Source organism: Stenella coeruleoalba (assembly GCF_951394435.1).
Source record: "Stenella coeruleoalba genome assembly, chromosome: 4".
NCBI lineage: Eukaryota > Metazoa > Chordata > Mammalia > Artiodactyla > Delphinidae > Stenella > Stenella coeruleoalba.
In genome coordinates this window covers 66,216,463-66,240,187 of record NC_137149.1, presented here as the reverse complement: position 1 = coordinate 66,240,187, position 23,725 = coordinate 66,216,463, and the positions used below count along the sequence as shown (strand labels likewise).

The window sequence follows — 23,725 nt, the reverse complement described above, 5'->3', positions numbered from 1 at the left end:
ATTTGAGATAATCCAGATTTCATCTGAAATAAACCTCTTTCAAATCAAGGCATTCAGAGTTTCCCTACCTGGATAACCAGCATACATACCCTAGATGAGACAGTCCCCTCCAACCTTGCCTAACCTGTTCCTCCCCCAGTATATAAGTAAACCGCAGGGGGCTGTCTCATATTGTGATTCCCACTGAAGACATCATTCTCTCCCACCCCTCCCCTCCAAGTAAAGTGTTATTTGGGGGTTCAAGGAAAATTAGGGAGGGGAGAGAACAAAAAGGCTTTAAGCCCCCCCCCCCAAAAAAAAGGGCTTTTCTTTTCCTGATTAATTATTAAAACGTGCTTTTAGGATCATTTGGCTACTAAAAGTGAGGGCAGCTTTCATAATATAATGGGAGTGTGGCCATCAGTGTAACTTGCTGAATTTGGTCAGTAAGCCAACTTGTTAATTAGTTTGCCAAAAGCTCTGTGACAAACCTATCCCTTAAATTACTTCTAAGTTTCTGGACATAGTTTATCTTTAATTTGTCTTCAGACCATGCTCACAAAAATGCTAACAGGTAGTAAAATGAGAAAGAGACTAAGCTGTTTTTTTTTTTTAATTTAAAATACAGTGATTGTTTCATTATATTTGCTTATGCAAAATCAGGCTTTGCAGACAGATGTGGGTTTGAGTCTAAGCTCGTCCTCTGTGATCTTGGGAAATAACTTAGAATCGAAGAGTCATTTTCTTCCTCTCTAAATTATGAATTATAACTAAGGTCATCTGAGGAGTAGTATCATATATATACATATGATAGTCTTTCCAGTAGTTTTGAGATTTCCTTAAACAGAGTGAAGATTTCATTTGGTAAATTCCTCCTTTTTATTTTTATGTCATAGGGAGAGAATAATGAGAAGATGAGATGCCAATTAAGTGGACAGAATGGATAAAATTTATTTCTATTAAGCTAGGTTATATAGCCGGTACAATAAAGATACAATGTTTGTTTTTTAAAGGATTGCCCCATCCTTGGCCTCACTCCTAAATAATTTTATGCCATTTTGTGAAGATAAGTGGTTCTTGTTTACCAATAACCATTTTTACTGTATTCTATGCTTAAATACAATGGGTTGTATATTTGTAACTATTTTCAATGCAGATAATTAACCGATTCCCAGTTTTCTTTCAGGTAAATGTTGGAGATATAGTTATAATAAAAGGCAAAGAGTATATACCTGCTGACACTGTACTTCTCTCATCAAGGTAGAGATACCTACTGATGCTCAAACAGTGTAGAGGATGGTTTCTCTACCCTGCATTGACCTTGTGATTTATCCAAGGAAATAAGGAATAAACGAAGAATTTTAAACCTCTCTAATGATTTTGAATTAAATGTTAAAAATTGATTGGATTTAAAGGACTCTTTCATGTTTGCCATATAGAATGAGTGATAGGTACTATACTTTATAATTCAGAAATTATAATTACAGTTAATAGTCTACTCTCCCTATGGATGTATCCATATCTGTTTGTGTAGACTACTAACTCTTGTAAGATTTCCTATCATTTATTTTATATAATACATGGATTGGGTTCTGTTGATTTTATCTTGTAATCCTTGTTCATGATAAATTCCTTTATGATGCATTCGTGTATCCCTCCACGTTTCTCAATCTTTATGGTGCATTGGTACAAGAAAATGGATAAATGATTTCTTTTTTATCATCATATCTTTTGAAATATTATACTCTTCCAACCAAAAAATTAAAGCACTTTGCTCTTTCTTTTAAGTTCTTTCCATTACTGAATTTAGATAATTTTTGTTTTGCTGATATTTAAGATAGTCATGAATTAGTATTCAGAACATATGGCACTGTTACACTCTAAAGAATGTGACTTTCAAATGGTTTTAGGTTTAAAAACTGTAAAACTAGTCCTAATATAAATTAAGAAAAATGTTTTTACTATTTTAGAGGTTGTTTATCACCATTTCCTTGGACAGTTTTATTTGTAAAATCCACATATAAATATGAACGTGTCCTTTTTTCAAAATCTGTTTAATCAGGTCATTATTTAAACTGATTGAATTTATGACAAGTTAGTGAAACTTAATTGAGCAAGTAAGAGTTCGCCAGATGTTTATAGAAGTAAGTCTACAGGTAGTTGAAGTAACTCCCTGATTCTCCTTTCTGTTTAAATTGATAATCTTTCATTTAAGTTTTAAGAATGGCTAACCAACAGAACGATGTACACTTGGTGATACTAAGTAAAAGTTTGATAAATTTAATGGATGATGGACCATCTGAATGTCATATAACAAAGTTCAAAAGGATAGTAAAGCATTCCAGCAATTTCAGAAACTATTGATATTTTTCTGATTAAACTTTTCATAGAGACATAACTTACCATAAAGACCATCATATGCTGAAACATTAATTATAATTTTCATTTTTTATGCTCAAAAATATGAAGATAATTAACTATACTGCCTTGACTTGATATTTAATTCTAAGTTGAAAGTTTTCAAAATATTTTTTATCTGCCTCTATCCAATCCAGACTCCCAATAAGCTCTGTGCTTGTATTTCTTAAACTCTAAAACATTTTTACAGGATTTATTTTCTCAGCATTAAAAACATTTAGTGGTGACTATCAATAATGGTAGATGAGAATAGTTTCTGTATCTTAATATAGCATCCACCATGATTAACTTCTTCAAAGATGATTCAAATAATCATTTAAAAATTAAAAATATTATCTGATTCATTGTTTTTTGTTATAATAGAATCAAAGTAAAGTATGAAGCTTGTGCTGTTAAATAGTTCTATCCAAGTGGCAAAAATACCACCTTTCAGGGGGTTTTTTGTTGGTTTTTTAAAAATTTTTTTTTCTCAAAAGGCTTTTGCATTACTTGGCCCTTTTGAACTTACATTAGCCTTAAGAAGTAGGTAGAAGCTTTTGCCATCATTTAACAGAAAGAGGAATTTTGACTTTTCTTATTTTCGGTCATTTCACTTTAGCCAGTGACTAGGTCAGGGTTGGAATACCTAACTTCCAACTAATTGGAATTCCAACTAGATACTAATTCCAACTAGATACTAATCTAGTATCTTCAGTATACTACACTGTCCACTATCAAAATAATGACATGGTGATTTTCACCGGCAAGTGAGCACCCTGCTAAATGCAAAAAGCATAAACAACAATTTATGATATTTTAATTTCTGATTTTTAAAAAATTATTAATTGCTAATATTGCTTGTTCTTTGAAGTAGTTTGAAATTGAAGCATGAACATGGTTGAAAGTTACTGTGTTTCATTGATTTTCATTTTGAAATGAAGAAACTGAAATTTTACCATATAACAAAAAATACATATATGGGTTTAGAAAGTATAAAATACAGTAAAATAACTCAAGCTACTAATTCAATTCCAAACAGGTTCCTGGCATGTCTGTTTCATACCTTCTCTGAAAATTTTCTACTGAATTCAAAGGCTTACCCTCCCAAGACAATTCATTACCAAGACTTTATTATTAAATAATTCAAAAGGCTGCAATTATGACTTCTAACTTCCCAAGATCCATGCCCTTGCAGCTTTACATTAAATTTATTAAGATATTTATGCAGTTAACTTTGAAAATGTTTTGGAATCAGGAAACTTTAACAAAGTTTTTTTTTAGAGTGGGTGTAGGGGGAGAAATAATATAGTATACTTTGTTTCTCAAAAGCCTAAGAATAGTTTCCACCATTATTTCTTTTCTTCTTGGGTAGGAGTGGACACGTAAGAGATGGCAAGAGAGTGAGGAATTGGAGAAAGGAAAATCTATAAGATAAAGTAGCTCTCTGTAAAAAAATATGTTTTTATTTAATTTGCTAAGATATGCTTGTGAGTAAAACTTTAGAACTCAAAAGCTTCTGCATTAAAAATTGAAAATTGGGCTTAAAAGCAAATAAATGATCCTTAAATATTCTGTTTTCTTGTGCCTTTAGACCTGATCAAAATGAGTTTTGAAAAAATTGGCATTAGACATTGTTATTAACATGTATTATTTTCTATAATAATTTCAAACCTTCTGTCTCTTTTGTCCATTTGTTTGTTTGTTTTTCTCTGTTATTCATTTTTTTCCGTTTTAATTATTTTGAACTGGGACCTGTAGGTGGCAGTAGGGGAAATAGTGAAAGTGACCAATGGGGAACACCTCCCAGCAGATCTCATCAGCTTGTCCTCAAGGTTAGAAATACTGAGTTGTACAGGATGTGTGTATGTGGATCCTCACCCTACACCAGAAAACAGTTTGCACCCAGAGGTGGTTGAGCTCTGTATCTCTTCCGTTAAAACACAAACATTTTACACTTCTTGGTGATGGATGTTTCACAGATGTTTCAAAGGCCTTTTTTGAATACATTGTTGATTGACGTTCCTCCCTCAAGTGGGCAAATGCAGCTCCTGTTGTTATCAATAGGAGTCAGAGTCCTTGAGGCGCGCCAGTAAAGGTAGATTGTAATTGCCTGTGCATCATTACGCTATATTCATATTTAACAACTTGGCTAAATGCCAAGGCTTAATTTATTACCTCTCCAGGATATTGTTTTGCACAATGTTAAGATTTACATGAAAGACAGTTATCGAGAATTTTTTACAATTTTAAACATGTCTTAAATTTGAAATTTTCTCTAAGTTCAATAGAATCCCTTCAGCAGTTATGCTATAATTTGGGCTTGTATAGGGTTTACAGAGGACCCCCTGCACAAAGCTGGATGTTGTACATTTGGTACCGCATGCTTTGGGATCAGTTTTTATCCCACTTGTAACTAGTGACAAAATGCACGTTACTCGATATATTTCAGCTGTCTACTAGTGTCTGTATTGTGATATGCATCTTGTTTCATTTTTCCACGTACTAATCAAAACGCCTGCTTTGCCCTTCTTTAGTTTGTGTTTTGAATGTCATAATTTGCTGAAATAATTATTATCTAGCATGATTCCTTGTCTGAGACTTCTTGCTGCCTTTTCATGGTATTGTCAAGAACTTATTCAGTTAACAGTTGTCTTAAGAGATTAAGAAAGTTCTGAATTTGGATGTATATTTTATTTGCACCACTTCAAATAGAAGCCAGCTATTTAACTTTCTAACTTCCTAGCCATTTAAGGTCCTAGAAAAGGACCTTATTTTGTGGGGGAAAAAAAGATAATTAGAACGTTAGTCTTATTTTGATATGAGAATGGCCTTGGTTATATTGAGCAGTAGAAATTTAATGCATTTCACTGTCAAAATATGGAATTGGCATTGTTCATTTAACATTTGTTTGTCATCATGCTTCTGTATTATCAGATGTGTTTTATAATGGTTTTATAAACCATTTTTATTTCAAATGTATATGTAAGTAAATTACAAATTGGGAGCAATTGCCAAAACCAAATTACTATCATGACAGTAATAAAAAATTAAACCTTATTTAATTGATAGGGTGAAGATATAAATACTGAAAAACTTGTTTTCCCAAAACTTGGTTGGGAAAAAGTATCAGCCTTTATGGAAGGAAAAAAAAAAAAGCCCACAGAAAAAAATTAAAGAACTTACAAAGTTACTTTAAAATGAATCTGTAAAATATTTGATTAATGACCATGTGTTTCAGTACTTTTCACAAGTCTTCAAGCCATAAAACTAAGCTGTGTGCTCATTTCTGAAACTCAGAATCGTCTGCTTTACACATGTACAAATTGGAAGTTGATTAGAAAATTCCAGGTGTTAGTGACTTAGAAATCTCTAACTGTGAGTACCCATGCTTATCAGAAATTACATTCATAATTACTTATAGGATGTTAATTAATTGGGCTTTTTATATAAGCAAGTGCTGATAAGATTAATTTAACTTCAAAATGCTTTTCCTTATAGCTGAGGATCAGTTATACAGTTGGGCTGCAAACTCACCTGTCTGTAATTGCTGAGCAAGCAAAGTCAGCACGTGAAGGGTGGTCAGGTTATACGACAGTCACGGGTGTGTACCTGTGATAAAACTGGAGAGCACGGGCCCCTTATACCAGTCATTGTGTACCAAACTTGACTAAAACACTCTGGTGGGGACCCATAGAATGTATCTCCTAGTTTCAGGTCAAGGAGCAACATAGCCAAGTTGGCTAATTTTAGTTTCAGCTTTTAGCTGCCATGCAAATCTCTGAAGCAACTTTAAGAAATAAAACAGAAAAAATAGGGGGAAGAAAGTGTATATCCACTTTCATTGTAAAATCTGTTCATACAGTTTTTTTAAAGTAGCCTTGAAATGTAAATATTATGGTTCATATGATCCTGTTCATCGTTTCTAAAGATGCAGTACAATACAATCTGAACATGTAAATGCAAGTTTATAGAAGCAATAATCTGGAATTTTCTAATCCACTGCTTAATCAATTTACATGTGGGCTATGAGCATGAAATCTCACTTGATATTTTTGAGCTAAAGATATATATGGACACAAAACTGCTCTACATTTCAGATACAGGCTGTGTTGTGTCTATATGATGAACAATTTAAGTAAAATGTGACAAATCTAATTATTTACATTATCTTAAAGATCAGTACTAATTGTCAGGAAGTTGCTTTGGGGTCCTGCTGGCTGCACATCTGATCCATGAGTTTTCATGCATGGGGTCTGCCTCACAGCATTTTGTGGTTAGAATGAAAGATATCAAGAAACTAGGCGACTAAACCTTTGTTTAGAATGAAAGGCTTCAGTGAGTCTGAGCATTTAAGTAAGTTATTAGTATGCTTTCTTTCCCCCACTAAATCTTTGTGCTTTTCAATTTTAAAAAACAGTGAGCCGCAGGCCATGTGCTACATTGAAACGTCCAACTTAGATGGTGAAACAAACTTGAAAATTAGACAGGTAAGATCTAATATAGGTTTATATAATTATTGCTGTTCTCTTAACATGGAATTGAGAGCTTTGCTGGGGAGGAAGAAAACTTCCCTCTACCCTTCTACATTCTTCTGGCTGGTCTAAGAATTAAATTGACATGAGACATATTAACAGGAGAAAATCAAATTTAATTTCATACGTATAGGAACCCCACATGCATGAGAGGCTCAGAAACAGAAAGGTAGAATGAGGTATACATGCCATTCTGAGGTAAGGAGTGGGATAAGCGTCCTGGGGCTTCCAAGGACAGGAGGGTCATTCATAGGATGATAAGAAGAGCAGATGTTTGGTAATTAGGTGTTTGCCCTGCCAGATGGATGGGTCCACTTAAATAAAATTTATCTCTGGTAATAACTTTTCTCTGGGAAAAATCCCCAATTTACATTCTTCTAGGTAGTTAAGGGAAGGACAGTAGTTTCTCTTGAACCCTCAGGATCTCCATTGCCTGTAGCTCAAAATAATCCTCATGCAAAAGTGACGCTTTTTTTTTTTTTAAGATGTTGGGGGTAGGAGTTTAGTAATTTATTCATTTATTTTTGGCTATGTTGGGTCTTCGTTTCTGTGCGAGGCCTTTCTCCAGTTGTGGCAAGCGGGGGCCACTCTTCATCGCGGCTCGCGGGCCTCTCACTGTCGCGGCCTCTCTTGTTGCGGAGCACAGGCTCCAGGCGCGCAGGCCCAGTAGTTGTGGCTCACGGGCCTAGTTGCTCCGCGGCATGTGGGATCCTCCCAGACCAGGGCTCGAACCCGTGTCCCCTGCATTAGCAGGCAGATTCTCAACCACTGCGCCACCAGGGAAGCTCCAAAAGTGACACATTTTGAGGAGGCTCCTTCTGAACCCCTATAGCTTTATTTCTTAGTATTATTGTCTTGAGTTGAGGCAGTTCTGTCTACTTGCAAATATTTCCTCATTGAGCCACAATGAAGTGGTTTTATAAACTGAAATAGTTAAATATTATGGAAAATTCAGTTTTACTTGCCTAATTAAATGTGGTCCATCATATAGATACTATTCTGTAATATTTTTAACACTTTCTGTTATAGCCAACACTCTGATGGTAGCATTAGTAGCTCTAAGTGCTTTCATGTGTGTTAGCTTATTTATTTTTCTGTTCTCCTGGCCCATATTATTTGGCTTTGACATATGGAAAAGACACAGTTTCCATTGCTGTTCTAAAATTCTCACTAATCTCAGGGAATCGGTTAGATTTCTCTATTTATTTCTCATACCACTCCTAATAGAAAGTCACTGTACGGTTTTTAAAGTTTTAAAAGGGACACTAAAAAAAATGTATTCTCTTGGGTTCTAGACAAATAGTGAAAATGACGTGTGGGAAGGTTGGGTTGTGGTAGAAGCAGGTCGTCCTCACAGCACCTGAACTCAACCTACCACAGGAAGTGAGGGCTGCTCAATTCCAGCCAGTTGTAGGTGGCCAGAGGGAGGAACTGTTTTGGAGTTTTCCTTCTCAGTGAACTAAAAGAACAAAAACATAACTACTGTCTTTGGGTATAGAGTCTAGTTATTTTGCATTCCCTTTTGGAGCTTCAGCAGACAGATTTAGACTGTATAATGCTAAATATTAGTTTTATTTTTGGAAGCAAACAGTTCTTTGAGGACTTATTTCAAAATATCTTCGGAGGCTAGTTTATAATCTCTTTAAGATATTTTAGAGTTTTCACAAAAGCTGCCCTGTTCTGCTAAAAACATATATGTTCAAGTAGAGAGGAGGTTATCCCCTAATTTCGATTTGACAAAGTGGTGGGGGGGATAATTGCTCATAAAACCGTGGGCTCTCTTAGATCTTAAGGTGTGGATGAATTCAGAATTCCTTGCTCCCTCCCACATACAACTTATTTAATATTTTCTTTGCTTATTTAAAAATTTCTAAACAGGGCTTACCAGCAACATCAGATATAAAAGACATTGACAGTTTGATGAGAATTTCTGGCAGAATTGAGTGTGAAAGTCCAAACAGACATCTCTACGATTTTGTTGGAAACATAAGGCTCGATGGACACAGGTATGTAAAATCGGTTTTCATAAAAACACAGAAGTCACTGTGTTGCAGGGTATTGTTGACCTAGGTACACATTTTCATGTACTCTAAGTTTGATAACCCAAACCCTTTTTCTTAAGCATTTCTGTATTCTACCCAGAGTTCTTTTGTGAAAATGCTCTTAACCCTGTACACATGGTATAGCTGAAGACTTCCCCAGGGTTCCTGCCAGCCTAGGAGCTGGATATTTTCACGGATATGCCAAGCTTCTGGCGCGTTGTTTAGTGGTTTCCTCTTTGGCCAGAATACTTACCTTATGGGCTTAACTGTCGGTCTCCATGGCCCAGGTGCTTTCTTGTAATCTCTAGATGCCTCAAGGAGTTCAGACTCTACCCACAGGGGTTAATTTGCTGGATAATTTCTTGTCTTCTCTGTGTAATTGCATATGCTCTTTTCTAGGCCATGTTATCTGTAGTCATCTTTTATACCTGCTTCCTACCCCTCTCCCTTCCCTCCCCTCCCCTCCCCGCCTGTTTCCTGCCTCTTCCGTCATCCATTCAACCTGTACCCAGCAGGCCAGGCCAGTTGCAGATGTTAAGGAGACAGCAATGGACAAAGCAGACAAATCTGCCTGACCTTGAGAGCTAACTTTCTTGCAGTAAGGGAAGGGCAAACAGACAAACAATAAAATGACAAATAAAAAATTTCATACCATGTTAGAAAGTGATAAATGCTTTGGAAAAAATGGCCCAGGATAAAATAGATTGGGAGTTCTTGGGAGGGAATCACTTTTAGTTAGTGAGGTTGCAGAAGGTAAATGTTGCTTCATTGAGAAGGTAATATTTGAGCAAAGGTGAGTAGGAGATGAGGAAGTCAGCCATTTGAATATCTGGAGGGAGAAGATTCTAGACAGAAGGAATAGACAGTGCAAATTATTAGCTGTATGGTTACATCATCTGAAAGTGGGGAAGTGCCTGGAGTATTTATGGAACAGCAGAGTTGCCAGTGTGTGTGGAGTGGAATGACCAAGGAAGAGGGTAATAGAAGAAGGGCTAAGAGAGAATAGTGGGCCAGACCATGCAAGGCTTTGTAGGCCATTGTAAGGGTGTTATTCTGAGTGAAATGGGGATCCACTGAAGTGTTTCAAGGGGCAATGTCAGCGGTTCAGTTTGGGACTTAATAAGTTTGTGACGTCCAAACAGAGACGTCAGGAGGCAGTTAAACATATAAGCCTGGAATTTGTGCTAGAGGTCCGGGTTCATGAGATAAATTTGGAAGTAGTTGGTATAGATATTTAAAGCCATCACCAAGGGTGAAAGGGTATAGTTAGAAAAGTGGAAAGGGCTGTCCTAAGACTCGCCAGCATTAAGGTTGGGAAGAGAGGAGTTACCAGCAAAACAGACTGAGATCAAGTTGGTAGCATGGAAACCGAGAGAGTGAAGAAACCGTACCAAGGCAGAGGGAGTGACTAAAGTGGGTCACATGTTGCTTATGGTCAAGTACCATGAAGTCAAATACAGTGAGTCTGAGAATTAACAGTTGGATCTAGCAAGTGGAGATCCTTGAACTCTATTAGGACAGGCAGAGCCTCATGAGAGTGGGTTTGAGATAACAGAAGAAGAGTTGAAAAATAGACAACTTTTTCAAGGAGTTCTGTTACAAAGGGGAGCAGAGAAATGGGGCAGAACTTGGCAGGAAGGGTGGGGTCTCCTCTGCTTCCCTTCTCCTTTCCTACTAGGCATTTGTAGTGGCCAACTAAATGCAGCTAAGCTTACTAGCTCACGCCACCAGCTTGAGAGATTATCGGTGCTTTCAGTATTTTGTAATTCCATTATTACAGTATTTGAATTCTAAAGGACACTTGAGTACCCTGAACTGTCATCCTCATTCAGATCCACCAAAAGTTTTCCTGTAATTTTTGAAGTAATTATATATGGTTCTAAATTTTTCACAGCGTGATCTTTCCATGAACATAGACTAATGATAGATTTGGACATTTATACAAGTAATGTGTTTCTGTAGCCTGACGTTCCTAACTGGCCAGCTTCCATTTCTTATCAGTTCCCCAGCAGATCGATGCCAAGCAAATCCACACAGTGAAGGAGAAACTTTGTATGATGGTGCCAAGATTTGGGGTACAGATAGCATTTATATAATATGCTTCAATTTACATGAAAGGTGGAAACAGATTTTCAGTATCTTTGTGCCTGTAGCACATTTGACTTCTACAGTGATTACCCAGCGGTCTTAGAGCCGCTTAGTTTAGAATTAATGTAGTTTGATGCCATTAAGGATGAGGGTCATTGTCTAATGCCAGAGACTTTGGAATTCCAGCTCTGATGAAAAATTAATAACTCATTCTTGTTGAGTCCTTGTAATTGAAAAGCATTTTTTTTTCTTTTGAAGAGTTTGTAGCTAATTCCGATCAATGCACACCACAAGTGCCGAGGTGCCAGTTGCCATGTTATACCCCATCGGATATGTGAGAAACAGTTGGCACATATGTGCCCCAGAGCATAATCCAGCAGCTTCCCAAGAACTTCTTGGAAACCTGCTTTAGGCCTGAGGACTCCTCCCACCCCTGAAGTGCACCCCAGATCTTAAGATGGGTCTGAAAGGCATGTTGTACATGAAGAATGAGAGGTATAGTTGCTGTGTTCTTTGACTAAATTGGAATACACTAATTCCTAAGAATTTACTTACTTAAGTAGAAGGCTTCAGGTGCTGTCATTACCCATCTATCTCGATTGATTTCATCTGAGCCAGTGACATTTGTGTCGTTCCTAAAAGAAGGTCCCAGGCCCAAGCTACTACTAGCCTTAGACACTTACTGGATTATAAAAATCCACCAGAAATGAAAGCTTCAGTCTCTATTTGTGTCCTCTGACAAATAAATTCTGTGTTTCTGGAGAGTTTTCTTGGGGGAATTGCCTCTTCCTTTTTCTGGAATTTTTATTTTTATTTTTATTTTTATTTTATTTTTATAAAATTTTATTTTATGAATTTTTATTTATATTTGACTTTTTTTTTTTTTTGCTTTTCACTACGAAGCAGTAGTGATAGGAATCTTTGAGCCATTAGATTTTATGTAGTACGTTTCCATTAAGAATCCCACTATATTTGCGATAGCTTGTAGCCTTCTGATAGCTCTATGAGAGGTTGTATCAACCCACAGCCTACCATAGTGGGTAGCCTTGCAAAAAACCCCCAAAAACCCCGCTTGACCCTTATTCATGAAAGATGTAGTTTAAATCATATGGAATGGAGAGCCTCAATTTGCTGTCATTTCAGAGGAGTGTTTAAGACTTTTAGATGCTTACGATTTTATTCACAGTTCTTGGAAGACTGATCTTCAAATACAGTAAATGAATGTCCTAGAGATTTTAATACAGAGACGTAATCTCTGGAGGGCAGGGATGGCAGTGCAAGTATATGATGAGATCTGTGTATTTATCTTACCTTGTGTGTTTTTTTGAACCTTCATTGTGCACAAAGCTATTTTTAATTTAAAGGAAGGTGGAGGAGGGGGAACAGATCCCCTAATCTCACTACTTTCAAATATCTCAGAAACCTAAGTGGACTTGCTAAATCAGGAAAAGTCTTCAACAGGTTTGAGAATGAGCCTCTGAATTCCATGCTGTTGCCTACTGTCTTGGATAATGAAGTTGTAGGAAATGGCTGCTTTGGTGGTAAGAAGAAGCAACTGAAATGCTTCCCTCCAGCTGTCCTTGTGTAAGAAGATTATTCTTATTGGTAGGAAAATTACTTCTTTTCTAGAAATAAAGTAAAATGTAAGAAGGGTTATTTTCATAACAGGACCTTTCTTGGAACTATATAGTGGCTGTAGAATTCTTAAGCATTTTGGAAAATGTCGTTTCTAATGTCAACATAATCTGTCATAGCACTGTTCCCCTGGGAGCAGATCAGATTCTTCTTCGAGGCGCTCAATTGAGAAATACACAGTGGGTTCATGGAATAGTTGTCTACACTGGACATGACACCAAGCTGATGCAGGTGGGATTTTTATCTATGAAAACCTTTTGGATCCAAGTCTTTTGAAAATATGCTATTTGTAGGTCTCGGTGCTGTAGTCCTAAACCTAGCAGATCATCTGTCATAGATACCTGAGCCCCACACTCTGTATCCAGATCTCATTCTTCAGTGCGTGGGGCTGTGACATGGCTCACTCCATGCAAGAACACTAGAACGTTCCACCAGAGATCACCAAAGCGTGAACACCCAGTGATTTTGCATACCAGTCCATTGGCAGCATTTACTGACTATTGCAATGATTGACAAAAGTTGTCTGTGTAACGATGAGTGCTCTGCATTATTTATCTTATAATTTTATTTTATTACAAGGATCACATTCTAGAACTTGTTTTTATTTTTTATAAAATTGAAAGAAAAACTTGTAACTGTTTGTTAATAGTCAACTATTATGTTGACTGTTTTTCACAGCATTTTTATGTTGAGCCATTTTTAATCAGCTTTAATCCTACCACTTGCAACATTTACACATGCCTTTGGCTGCTCCTTCTCTACATTATAATATCACGAGTGTTCAGTGGTGAGGTAGGTGTGGAAAACTCAGTTTTAAGGTACTAAATGAAAATCTGCTTTGAGGGCTGATAACTTTGTACATTGTAAAGGCACAAAGGTGTTATCATCAGGCAAGCAGGACTGCTGTTAATGATTCCACCCCTAACTATTCTATAAATTCTATAAATCATCATTTTATGTTGATTTTTGACATTTAAGTTTCTGTCATGTGGATGCCGTGGTTAGCACAGATCATTTTTTATCATTAAATACAGCTCAGGAAACTTGCCTCTGTTATTCTTGATAGCACTACTTAGATTGCTGCTGTGTTTAGTAAAACAATTACTAAATGCCACCAAAAAATCTGGAAACCAGAGATCCTTTAAATGTTGTCTTCATAGTCTGGAATTTCCAGGTCTCTGGCTCTATGGGTACATAGGTCACCTTCTCTGCCTCTCTTCAGGAGCTGAGATGCTAGATGCCTTAGTCGACCCTGTTTGCTTAGGTAGTCAGGTAATGCATTATTCATCTCACCTGCCACAATGCAAAAGCCATGTCTACAAAAGGAATGTTATTTCCTTCTTTCTTACTGCTTTACATTGTAGAAAAAGGATTGGATAAAAAGGATACAGTGAAGGAAAAGAGGTGGTTAACCTTTGCCAGCTTATTACATCTGATTGTTTTCCATATAATTCTCATGTGTTGAACCACGTGTAGATTTTGAATTGTGACTGACGTTATCATCCTCACCGAAATACTAGATACACATTACTAGATCATTTGTACACATTTCTTATTACTCATCTTCTGTTTCTTTTTACAGAATTCAACAAGTCCACCACTTAAACTCTCAAATGTAGAACGGATTACAAATGTACAAATTTTGATTTTATTTTGTATCTTGATTGCCATGTCTCTTGTCTGTTCTGTGGGCTCAGCCATTTGGAATCGAAGGCATTCTGGAAAGGACTGGTATCTCAATCTAAACTGTGAGCATTAAAGTACTTATTGTACTTATTTTTTCTTTCATTAAAACATGTATTTGTTTCACAACTGATCTTGGAATTTCCAATTTCTAAAAAGAAAACCTTGTTGCCAAGATAACCGGGCATTTAATCCTTATTTTTCAATGCAATTTCCAGTAAAAGTAAGTAAAATGTTACAATCTCTAAAATTTCAGGATCCTTAAAAATATAGTGAGTACTCTAAAATAGTATAAAATGTTATTTTATTAATGTTATTTTAATTTTATTAATTTATTCTTTTAAATATTTTAACACAAGTGGTTACATAGCTATCTGGTAAAGAAAGCAGACTGAGTATATTTAAAGCACCAAAAAATATTTTACATGTTTTTAAAGTGTTTAAATTGAATGTACTTTCATTTCAACTCATGATTGCAGTGAATTCTGTTTCAATAGTCATCTTTTCTGAGGGAAAGTACTATTAAGTAATTTCCTTTTTGGATCATTTATCTTTTTACTGAGTATTTCTGGGAAGTAAGTTTACATTTCCTTTTGATGAGCACTTAACCAATAAATACTTAATTTCCAAGTGTGTGAAAACAAGTTCTAGTAAAACTTTATATCACAACTGATTTTCTCAGTTGTTTCTTATTATACTGATTTAGCTTTGTAGCTATTCCAAGGTTCTTATTTTTTAACAGTTGTTGGTTTGCTATTTCAACATTAGAATTGTTAAGACTACCATCATTTTGTTTCTTCATATACTTTACAGATTATCTGGGATAACTGTTCTACTTACATTATTGAAGAGGAAGAATATAATTTACCTAGAGCTGAACTTACCTAGGGTTCAGCCCTACATTGTTTTAGCTACCTGGGTTGGTTTTGCTGTAGTTGTTTGTTTGCTTTTAAGACATCCTTCAAACTGGAAATGCTTTTTAAAAATTCACGTGAGGGCTTCCCTGGTGGCGCAGTGGTTGAGAGTCCGCCTGCCGATGCAGGAGACACGGGTTCGTGCCCCGGTCCGGGAAGATCCCACATGCTGCGGAGTGGCTGGGCCCGTGAGCCATGGCCACTGGGCCTGCGCGTCCGGAGCCTGTGCTCCGCAACGGGAGAGGCCACGGCAGTGAGAGGCCCGCGTACCGCAAAAAAAAAAAAAAAAAAAAAAAAAAAAAAAAAAATTCATGTGAAAGTGATTCTACCTGGTTGAGATTCTACCTCAGTCCTATCCCTAATATCTCTAAACTTCATGTTTGGAATGGGTTTGAAATACGTGGTAGTACTTTCTCTTTTTAGTACCATTATGCAGTTCTTAAAAGGGTTCACAACATCTTGAACACAAATAATGCCATTCTATCTTGAAGACCGTGTTTGAGAATAAGAACATGTTATCAGCACAGTGTTCCTCCCACACTTTTAGATATACTATATAATACAGAAAATTCTTGTTATGCTAAAATTCTGGTTAATGCAAATAAAATATAAAACTGTAAATGACTTTTTTCCTACCTCCCCCAACAGATGGTGGTGCTAATAATTTTGGACTGAATTTCTTGACCTTCATCATCCTTTTCAATAATCTCATTCCTATCAGCTTGTTGGTTACATTAGAAGTGGTGAAATTTACCCAGGCATACTTCATAAATTGGGTAAATATGAATTATTATTGTTTTTTTATTACATGAAACATACATTTTGTCCTTTTTCCTGATAGCGTCTTTCGATCTTTCAGGAAAAAAATCTTAATTATGCCTTACTTTTTTTTTTGACTATAAGACAACATTTCAAAATATTTTTGAGCCTAATATAATATAATAATAATAAATTCATTTGACATGTGAAAATCGTACCAAAGTCTCTCATCTCAGAATCACACAAGTTTACAGACCAGACACGCTGGGGAAAATAGGTCTGTAGTTGAGGAAGCCTGTTTTTGGTTACATAGTGGTCTTGGGGAAAACGAGAATCATAGGGTTTAGAGTTAAAATAATGGATTTTGGTTCTAATTACTAGCTGTGTGAACTTTGCCAGCCACTTGACTTTTTTGAGACTTATCTTCTTGGCCAATCCCACGGGAATAAATAAAACATGCTTTACCTGCATCTCACAGCGGTTATATAGATCAAAGGACGCTTGCGACACAGCAAACAACTTCATAGACAGTTGAGCACTATAGAAATAATACCGTATTCGCTACTTGTAGCAACCAGGCTTTCTATCATGTTTTATAAATCTTTGTAGTTTATTTTTCCACACTGTAAACAATTTTAGCTGGGCTTGAATTTTTATTTTTAATTTTCTCAATTTTTTTTTAATCTTAGAAAAGTGTACTAGACATCTGTTTCCTAAATGTTTTGTTTATAAAATTTTACTCTTCTTCAATTAAATTTCAGTAATTTTTACCAAAGTTAAAAGTAATGAATTTATGTAAATTAAGTCTTTAAACCTAATCTGCCAGAAAGTTTAATTTTCTCTTTTATTTTGATTTTTTTATTATCTTTTGATTTTTTTAAATCACTTGAAAGTCTTTCAATATGAACAATATTAGGATTTTTTAAAATATGCTACTTTCGCAACTGTTCATTATCTTTCCATAGTAAGTGATCCACTTCAACGCTTAATCTCTAAATTCATTGCTGAAAGATCAGTGTAATTTAGAAATCTGAAATGAGTTGCAGGCATAGCTAATTTCATGCAGGAGATTTGTTGCTTAAAAAATGGTGTAATAAAATTTGTATAAGTACAATTAAAACTTACTGAAGGTTTTCCACTTAAAGAAATAATAAGGTAGCTCATTATGAAAATCAAATAACTAGTCAATCACTTTATTTTTCATTTGGATTTTCAAAAGTAATATTTGCTTCAAATAATTATATAATTTTAGTATTGGATGAACCCAGCAGGCTTACGCTTTTCAACTGCCTTTCTAATATGCAGAGATTTTCCAACATTCCTGACAGGTCTTCCCTTACCAGGCAGTTTCTTCCTTGTGTGGAAATGAAATTAGTAACTGCCTTCCTTTTCTTCTAGTTCTTCCCAATAGATCTTTATGAACATGTCTAATCTTGTTTCCAAATGACAGCCTTGCAAAATATTTGAACTTGGCTATCATGCCTATTCTTCTGTCATCCCCGCCCCCTGACTAAGTATCCTCCATCTCCTTCCGTTCTTCATTTGACATGATTTCCAACTTAATCCCTATTGCAATTACTACTGCCTAAACATTGCCCATTTGTTTACTATCCCTCTTAAAACAAGGTACCTGTTCCAGAACCGATATTGATCAGTCTGAAATACAGATGTAGGAGAGATCAGATCTGGCCTTTTCATTTGACATGTGAAAATCAGTAAACCCTGGCTTGTCCATAAAATGTTCTTTACTTTCAAGTATATACAGTGTAAGAAACTTGACCAAGAAGTACAAGATGGAATCCCTTAAGTAATGTTTCCAGGGATTTAAAGTCTAAATTATTTGAGCAATGTTTCGTTGCTGTTATTTTAGCTCACGTAAAGCATTGTGCCAGACACAGTAGGAATCACTTCACATGCATTATCTTATTTAATCCTTATATTGTAGTAGGTCACATACCTAGGAAATGGTGGAATGATAGTAAACCAGGATTGCCTGCTTCCAGAGACATGCTCTACCTACCATACTGTTCTGCCCTTACTGTGAAATATGGTATTCTGTATTGAGTATTTTTTAGGAAATCAACTGAAATGGTTAGTGATGACAAGAGATGAGAGTGTTACATACATTGCTCACCAGTTAAATAAAATTGTACTAGACCTCTTATTATGAGTTGTATTCAAGGATTTCTTTTCTTTTTTTTTTTTTTTAAAAAAGGATCTTGACATGCACTATGAACCCACAGACACTGCTGCTATGGCTCGAACATCTAATCTGAATGAGGAACTTGGCCAGGTAAACTAAATTTCTTATTGATATGTTGAATTGGAAGTCAGATTTGGTGTAATTTCTGCCATATGCGCAACTTCAGATGAATTGACAGCTCCTAATTTTTCATTTTTTGAATGATTGGCATAAATACATGTTAGTACCTAACTTTCAATTTTCATTTTTAGTGAAAGAAGATTGTTTAATGCATATTCTGTTCTCAGGATAAGATATTACACAGAAAGATGTCCTTCAGTATATAATCTGATTAGTATGTAAAGTATTGAGTGCTTTTGAGTTATAAACTCGCAGTATTAAAATTGTGTATAGTTTTTGACCAGAAAGGAAGGAAAAGTTAGTTTATCAATGAAGTTGTATAAGTCAAGCAGGAATTTGAGATTTATAGTTCATACTATATTCACATATATGTGTATATTTGTAATTCATTTATACGTATTAGTTAAGAAAGGATTCTTCTTTTTTTGTACCATTGCCATTTGTTAACTCCTACTCTTCAAATAGCATTTAAGCCAGAATTATCCTTTTTCTTACCAATTCAGATGTTCTATGAAGTTCATTTTAATTGCAACCCATCGCCAATCCCATAATTGTTTGTTATGTTGAGAAATGCCGATGTTTTAGTGCTCTATACATGTTAAGTAGCTATGGAGGCACTTACTAGTGGAAATTCAGACCATATTAAGCATACTAAGACAGATTTCTATATGACTGTAGTTTTTCTGCTAGCTTGAGAGACTAGCTTTCATATATGATTCATTGCTAAAATACGAAAAGAAATAGTTGAAAATATTCCTTAATGATGTGCAGAAAGTAGTCAGTTAATAGCATTCATCGTGCCCCTACAATGTAACAAAATTGATAGAAAGAATAATGTAAGGCTTTTTCCCTTCATTAAAACCTGGCTTAAAAAGACCTCTGAAATTTTAATGAGAATTTTTAAACTTTTTTTTAGGTAAAATACATATTTTCTGACAAAACTGGTACTTTGACGTGCAATGTAATGCAGTTTAAGAAGTGCACCATAGCTGGAGTTGCTTATGGGTGAGTTTTTTCCCTTTAATTAGAGTATGGTATACAGATTTGATTAATGCTAACATTTTGGTATAATTTGGGGAGTTCTTATTAGGGGAGTTTTTTTAATCTAGAAGGCAGCTATTTTAATTTTAGCATGCATGTACGTTTTGTGTTTTATAGTTTGGTATTGTTTTTCATTTGGAATTACCTATGAGGCAGGGGCTCTGCCCAATAATATTTCAGTGTTTAGAGCTGCTGAAGGTCTCTATCTGGCTCTGGTAGTAAGGTACAAATACACTTCCCTCTCCAATGTCGTGAAGTCAGAGTACAGCCTGCATGTGTTAAAACGTTCATTCTGTCCTTGGGAAGTTTTCAAGTTAAAATATTGTTGTTTCTCTGATAGTTAGCCCTTTGATTTCTTTTTATCATCTCTCCTCTTTGCAGTCACAGAGCAATCTAAATTTCTCATGACGGGAAGGAGGTAGGGACACAAAACTCTTAAATCCGGAAGATAATAAATATCATCAAATACTCTTATCAGGCTCCTTTAGAATGTGCTTGTTGAGCACCCATTTTTTTTCTTACTTCCAGGTATTCTTGCCTAAACTGCTCAAAAGCCTTCTTTTTGAAACACTTTATAGGGTAATGTGAGAAAATTAATTTCTACATTTCCTAAAAAGGCATGCTCAAAAGATGAAATATCATCCTGGCTGACTGACCTTGGCCTACTATCAGGTTTTCCAACTGTCTTTATCTACAAGTAAGACTGGTAAATGTTGGTGTCTTAACCATGCAAGCAAGGGCACTTGCTTTTGGGTTTTCTGGCTTGTGCCCACCCCTTCCCCACTCATGCTCTGTCTCTAAGCAGTAAGCCAGTATAAAAATAGGGTATTGAATTATGAAAATGCCTTTATTTAAAACCAAATAAACGACCACTTGGTAAAAAATTCTAAAAGCATGTGATTACTCCCATATGCAGGGTCTACAAAGAGAAATAGATGGAGACAGATGTTCTTTGGGTCAGTAGAGAGTATGACCAAAATTGACTTCAAACTATGTGGGTAAATGAAGCTAAAAAGGCATTTGACGTAATGGCTTTTTTACGCTGTAAGGGCAGGCTGCTAACTTAAGAAGCCTGTTTACTATTTCCAGGGCTGAATGCCATTTTGCATCTTCCCTTTTTTATCTGAAGATCTCCCAGTTCCCTTAGACAAAAGAGGCCTTCTTCTCTCCTCCCCCCAGTTGCTACAGGCCTCTTCGTTTTGCTGCCGGGGCAGGAGAGGTTCAACCATAATCTTTGACATTTTGCATTTATATGTTCGACCCACAGTTATCCCAGCTGAGAGAAGGAAAGGCCTACTGTGATTCTAGAGTTTGTTGTATTATACTTGCTAACAGATTTATGGTGATGTTTGTTTTTACACAAATTCTGCATTCATTCATAAATATTACTTTTAGAGGGTTCTGTTTGGTAATTGACATGCTTTTTTAATTTGTCAAATGTCCAGTTGAATAAGCAAGTTCTTCAAATTAGTAATTATTGATTGTGAACTTATCAGAACAGAAAACTAGGATGATATCTAGGTGTTCTTTTCTTTTGCATTTTATAAGATTTTTTCTTACTCTTGGAACAAGTCCTTAAACACTTTCAAGCAGTAGTTGTAAAGAATAACTACCGTAAAAGAATATTGTTCTTCCTGTATCTGTTGGTGATATGGTCATTAACAATTATGTATTATGTATTATGATAGGGTGGGTTTGAGACTGGCAAATGTTAAAGTAGTATTCAGAGTTGAATATTGTCATCATTTAGATTAAGTTTGCACCGAAACAAATTTCCTCTCCTGGGAAAATCACATCTCTTAACACTGATGTGCAGTTGTAAGACATGAGTCATAGTCCTAGCTTTGTCATTAATTCACCATGTGACCCTAGACAATTCTTTTCAAATATTCCAAACACTTTAAAATGAGGGTGGTGAGACCAGATGATCTCCAAGATTCTTTTTCAGGTATAAAATTCTAACATGTTTAGAAATTTAAAAATAGGAATTCCTTTATTTGCAATTTTTAACTGTGAAAACAGAAATACGTTTCTTCTTTGGATAATGTGTCATGTTTTCAAGAATACCAAGAGCCTTGTTGAGTGAAGCCAGTTGTTAAACTACTTCCAGTAAGTTGTGTATGTGCTCTTAGGATCCTTAACCCCGACCGAGTTTTTATCAACATCCCCTCCCCTAAACATTCCCAATGGACAACTGGAATGTCAGCATTGTAGAGAGTTGTTGATATATGAAAGCTTTGGAGAAACGGTGAGACATCAGACTACTCAGGTGGTTACAGTAGGAGAGACATGTGGCTGTTACTTAATTCCGCCAAACTCCACAGGAAAAAGTGATTACTGAAAACTTACCTTTCTGTTGGCATTTCCTCTGGGCACTCTTTGGTTATAGGAACCATAACATGGTTATACTGTGCAGCCTGCCCTGTAGGAGTGTTTAACACTTGTTTAACATGGGGAGATATTACATGCGTACACTTCCAGCTCCAGCAGAAGAAAGTATGGTGGTTATCTCCTCAGAGTACAGCAAAACAAAGGAAAATAACAGAAACTTTCATGTATTAACAAATGCCTTTGGGGTAATGATTTCAGAGCTGATGCTTCTTAAGCATTTTTTAAGAAAATAAAGCCTCCTTTTATCCGATAGAGTCAAAGATGATTTCTGTTGGCTTTTAGCAGTCTGAAGGGCAAGACTTGAAGCCTCTTGACAGTACAGTCTTTGCCTAGTTCAGTGTATTCCATAGGCTTGTAGGAAGAAAATATTTAACACGTAAAACAATGCTCCAAAATTTAGTCTTAGTAAGTTTTCTCTCATTTCATATAACCTTGGCCCTAAATTGGATTCATGATGGGCAATAACATTAGATTTGTACATATTTAGCAATGATGATTATTTTGTAGAGATCAACTTTGTCAGAAATGCCACCATGCTTAAACTTATTAGAATGTTTCATTAGATTTTTTTAGTTAAATGTAAATAGTGATGTCATATTTGTAATTTAACTTATTACAAACTAGAAATTCTGCTGTTAAACATTTATTAAGGCATCATTTCAGCAAATTGCCTCCTATAGGGAATAATTCCGTTTTATCACAGTTACTTGAATGCCAGAAAAGGTAAGGAGGCTTTTATGTTTAGTGGCTAGAATTTGCAATACAGTGACTGTTCTAGACTACAATCCTAAGTACTATCTTTGTTGATGATTTAGATCTTACTATTAGAATGAGCTGATGAACTGAGTACAATCTCTAAGGTTAAAAAAAAAAGATTCTGTGAAGCAAACTAAACAATATTTTTTGTATGGGCAAGTCATTTTAATCAGTATTAAAAACATTTCATTGACATTTTCCCTTTAAGTAAAAACCAAATGTTCCTAAAAGCAATCTTTATTTATGTATGAAAACAGTATGTGAGTAGTTTCATTTCACAGTATTTTGTTTAGCAATGTTTACTGAAAGAATCAGCAACTTCTTTAACACTGAGAGGAGGTTCACCATGAGAAACCTCACAATTATCAAAATAGTCCCAAGGTCTATATTATAACCAGTAAATGTATCTTACTGCTCACCATGACTGGTGGGTAAAGTTGGGTAAACACCATTTGTTCATTCACATGCCTCAACAAAGTGCTTTAGATGTATGTAGCACTTTGCTAGCTGATGGAGATTTAATGATCAGCAAAAGTTGACATGGCTTCTGCCCTCCTAAAGTTTATAGTCTAATTGGAGGTTAATGGATATAGTTAAGAAATCATACAGACAAATATAAAATCATAGCACAGTACAAAGGTCTGTGTAAGCCTGTGATTGGGAGTGAGGGAGGAGGGTGATCTAATCAGGGAGATCAGGGACTGTGATGCTTAAGGCTGAGATCAAGAATGAGTTGGCTTAAGTAAAGAACTTACCAAGCAGATATAACAGCACTGACCCACAAAGGCAGATAACCAGACAGAACATACGCACCAGAGCCGCTGGAGCAATGATCTTGGGGAAACTCATGCAGACAGAATAAGTAACAGGTATGTGGGTCACCTGCTGCTCACCTCATCACAGTCTGAATAGCTCTCAGCATCTGCCAGGGCTGGACCACACCCAGGGAGAGCGAACCTAACCCTTGAGCTCTGAGGCTTTTCAAAAGCTGCCTGAGTTGAGAAGTACAAGCCCGTCTCCAGGTATGAGATCCAGGGCTGCTGTACAACAGCAGTACGACTTGGCAGAACTTTGACACAGTGTTTTTGCTTGGTCCCCTTTAGTTATAGCAATACAGTTGATTTTTACTTTAATATAACTCTTTAAAGAACCATACCCTCGGGCTTCCCTGGTGGCGCAGTGGTT

General features: G+C 35.9%; 1 protein-coding gene across 4 annotated transcripts in view; it reads left to right on the top strand.

The window, feature by feature from the left end:
• Positions 1 to 23,725, top strand: part of ATP8A1 (ATPase phospholipid transporting 8A1) — a 238,452-nt gene that overhangs the window by 66,656 nt on the left and 148,071 nt on the right. For 2 of the 4 annotated variants that reach the window (XM_079920696.1, XM_079920694.1), the window contains exons 7-14: positions 1,166 to 1,239; positions 6,794 to 6,863; positions 8,787 to 8,914; positions 12,793 to 12,904; positions 14,256 to 14,421; positions 15,919 to 16,046; positions 18,245 to 18,322; positions 19,269 to 19,357. In XM_079920696.1, the coding sequence (XP_079776822.1) occupies positions 1,166 to 1,239; positions 6,794 to 6,863; positions 8,787 to 8,914; positions 12,793 to 12,904; positions 14,256 to 14,421; positions 15,919 to 16,046; positions 18,245 to 18,322; positions 19,269 to 19,357 (845 nt within the window). Of the gene's footprint in view, positions 1 to 1,165; positions 1,240 to 4,134; positions 4,209 to 6,793; positions 6,864 to 8,786; positions 8,915 to 12,792; positions 12,905 to 14,255; positions 14,422 to 15,918; positions 16,047 to 18,244; positions 18,323 to 19,268; positions 19,358 to 23,725 lie in introns of all 4 variants that reach the window. The other 2 variants (XM_079920695.1, XM_079920697.1) reach the window with 2 other exon arrangements.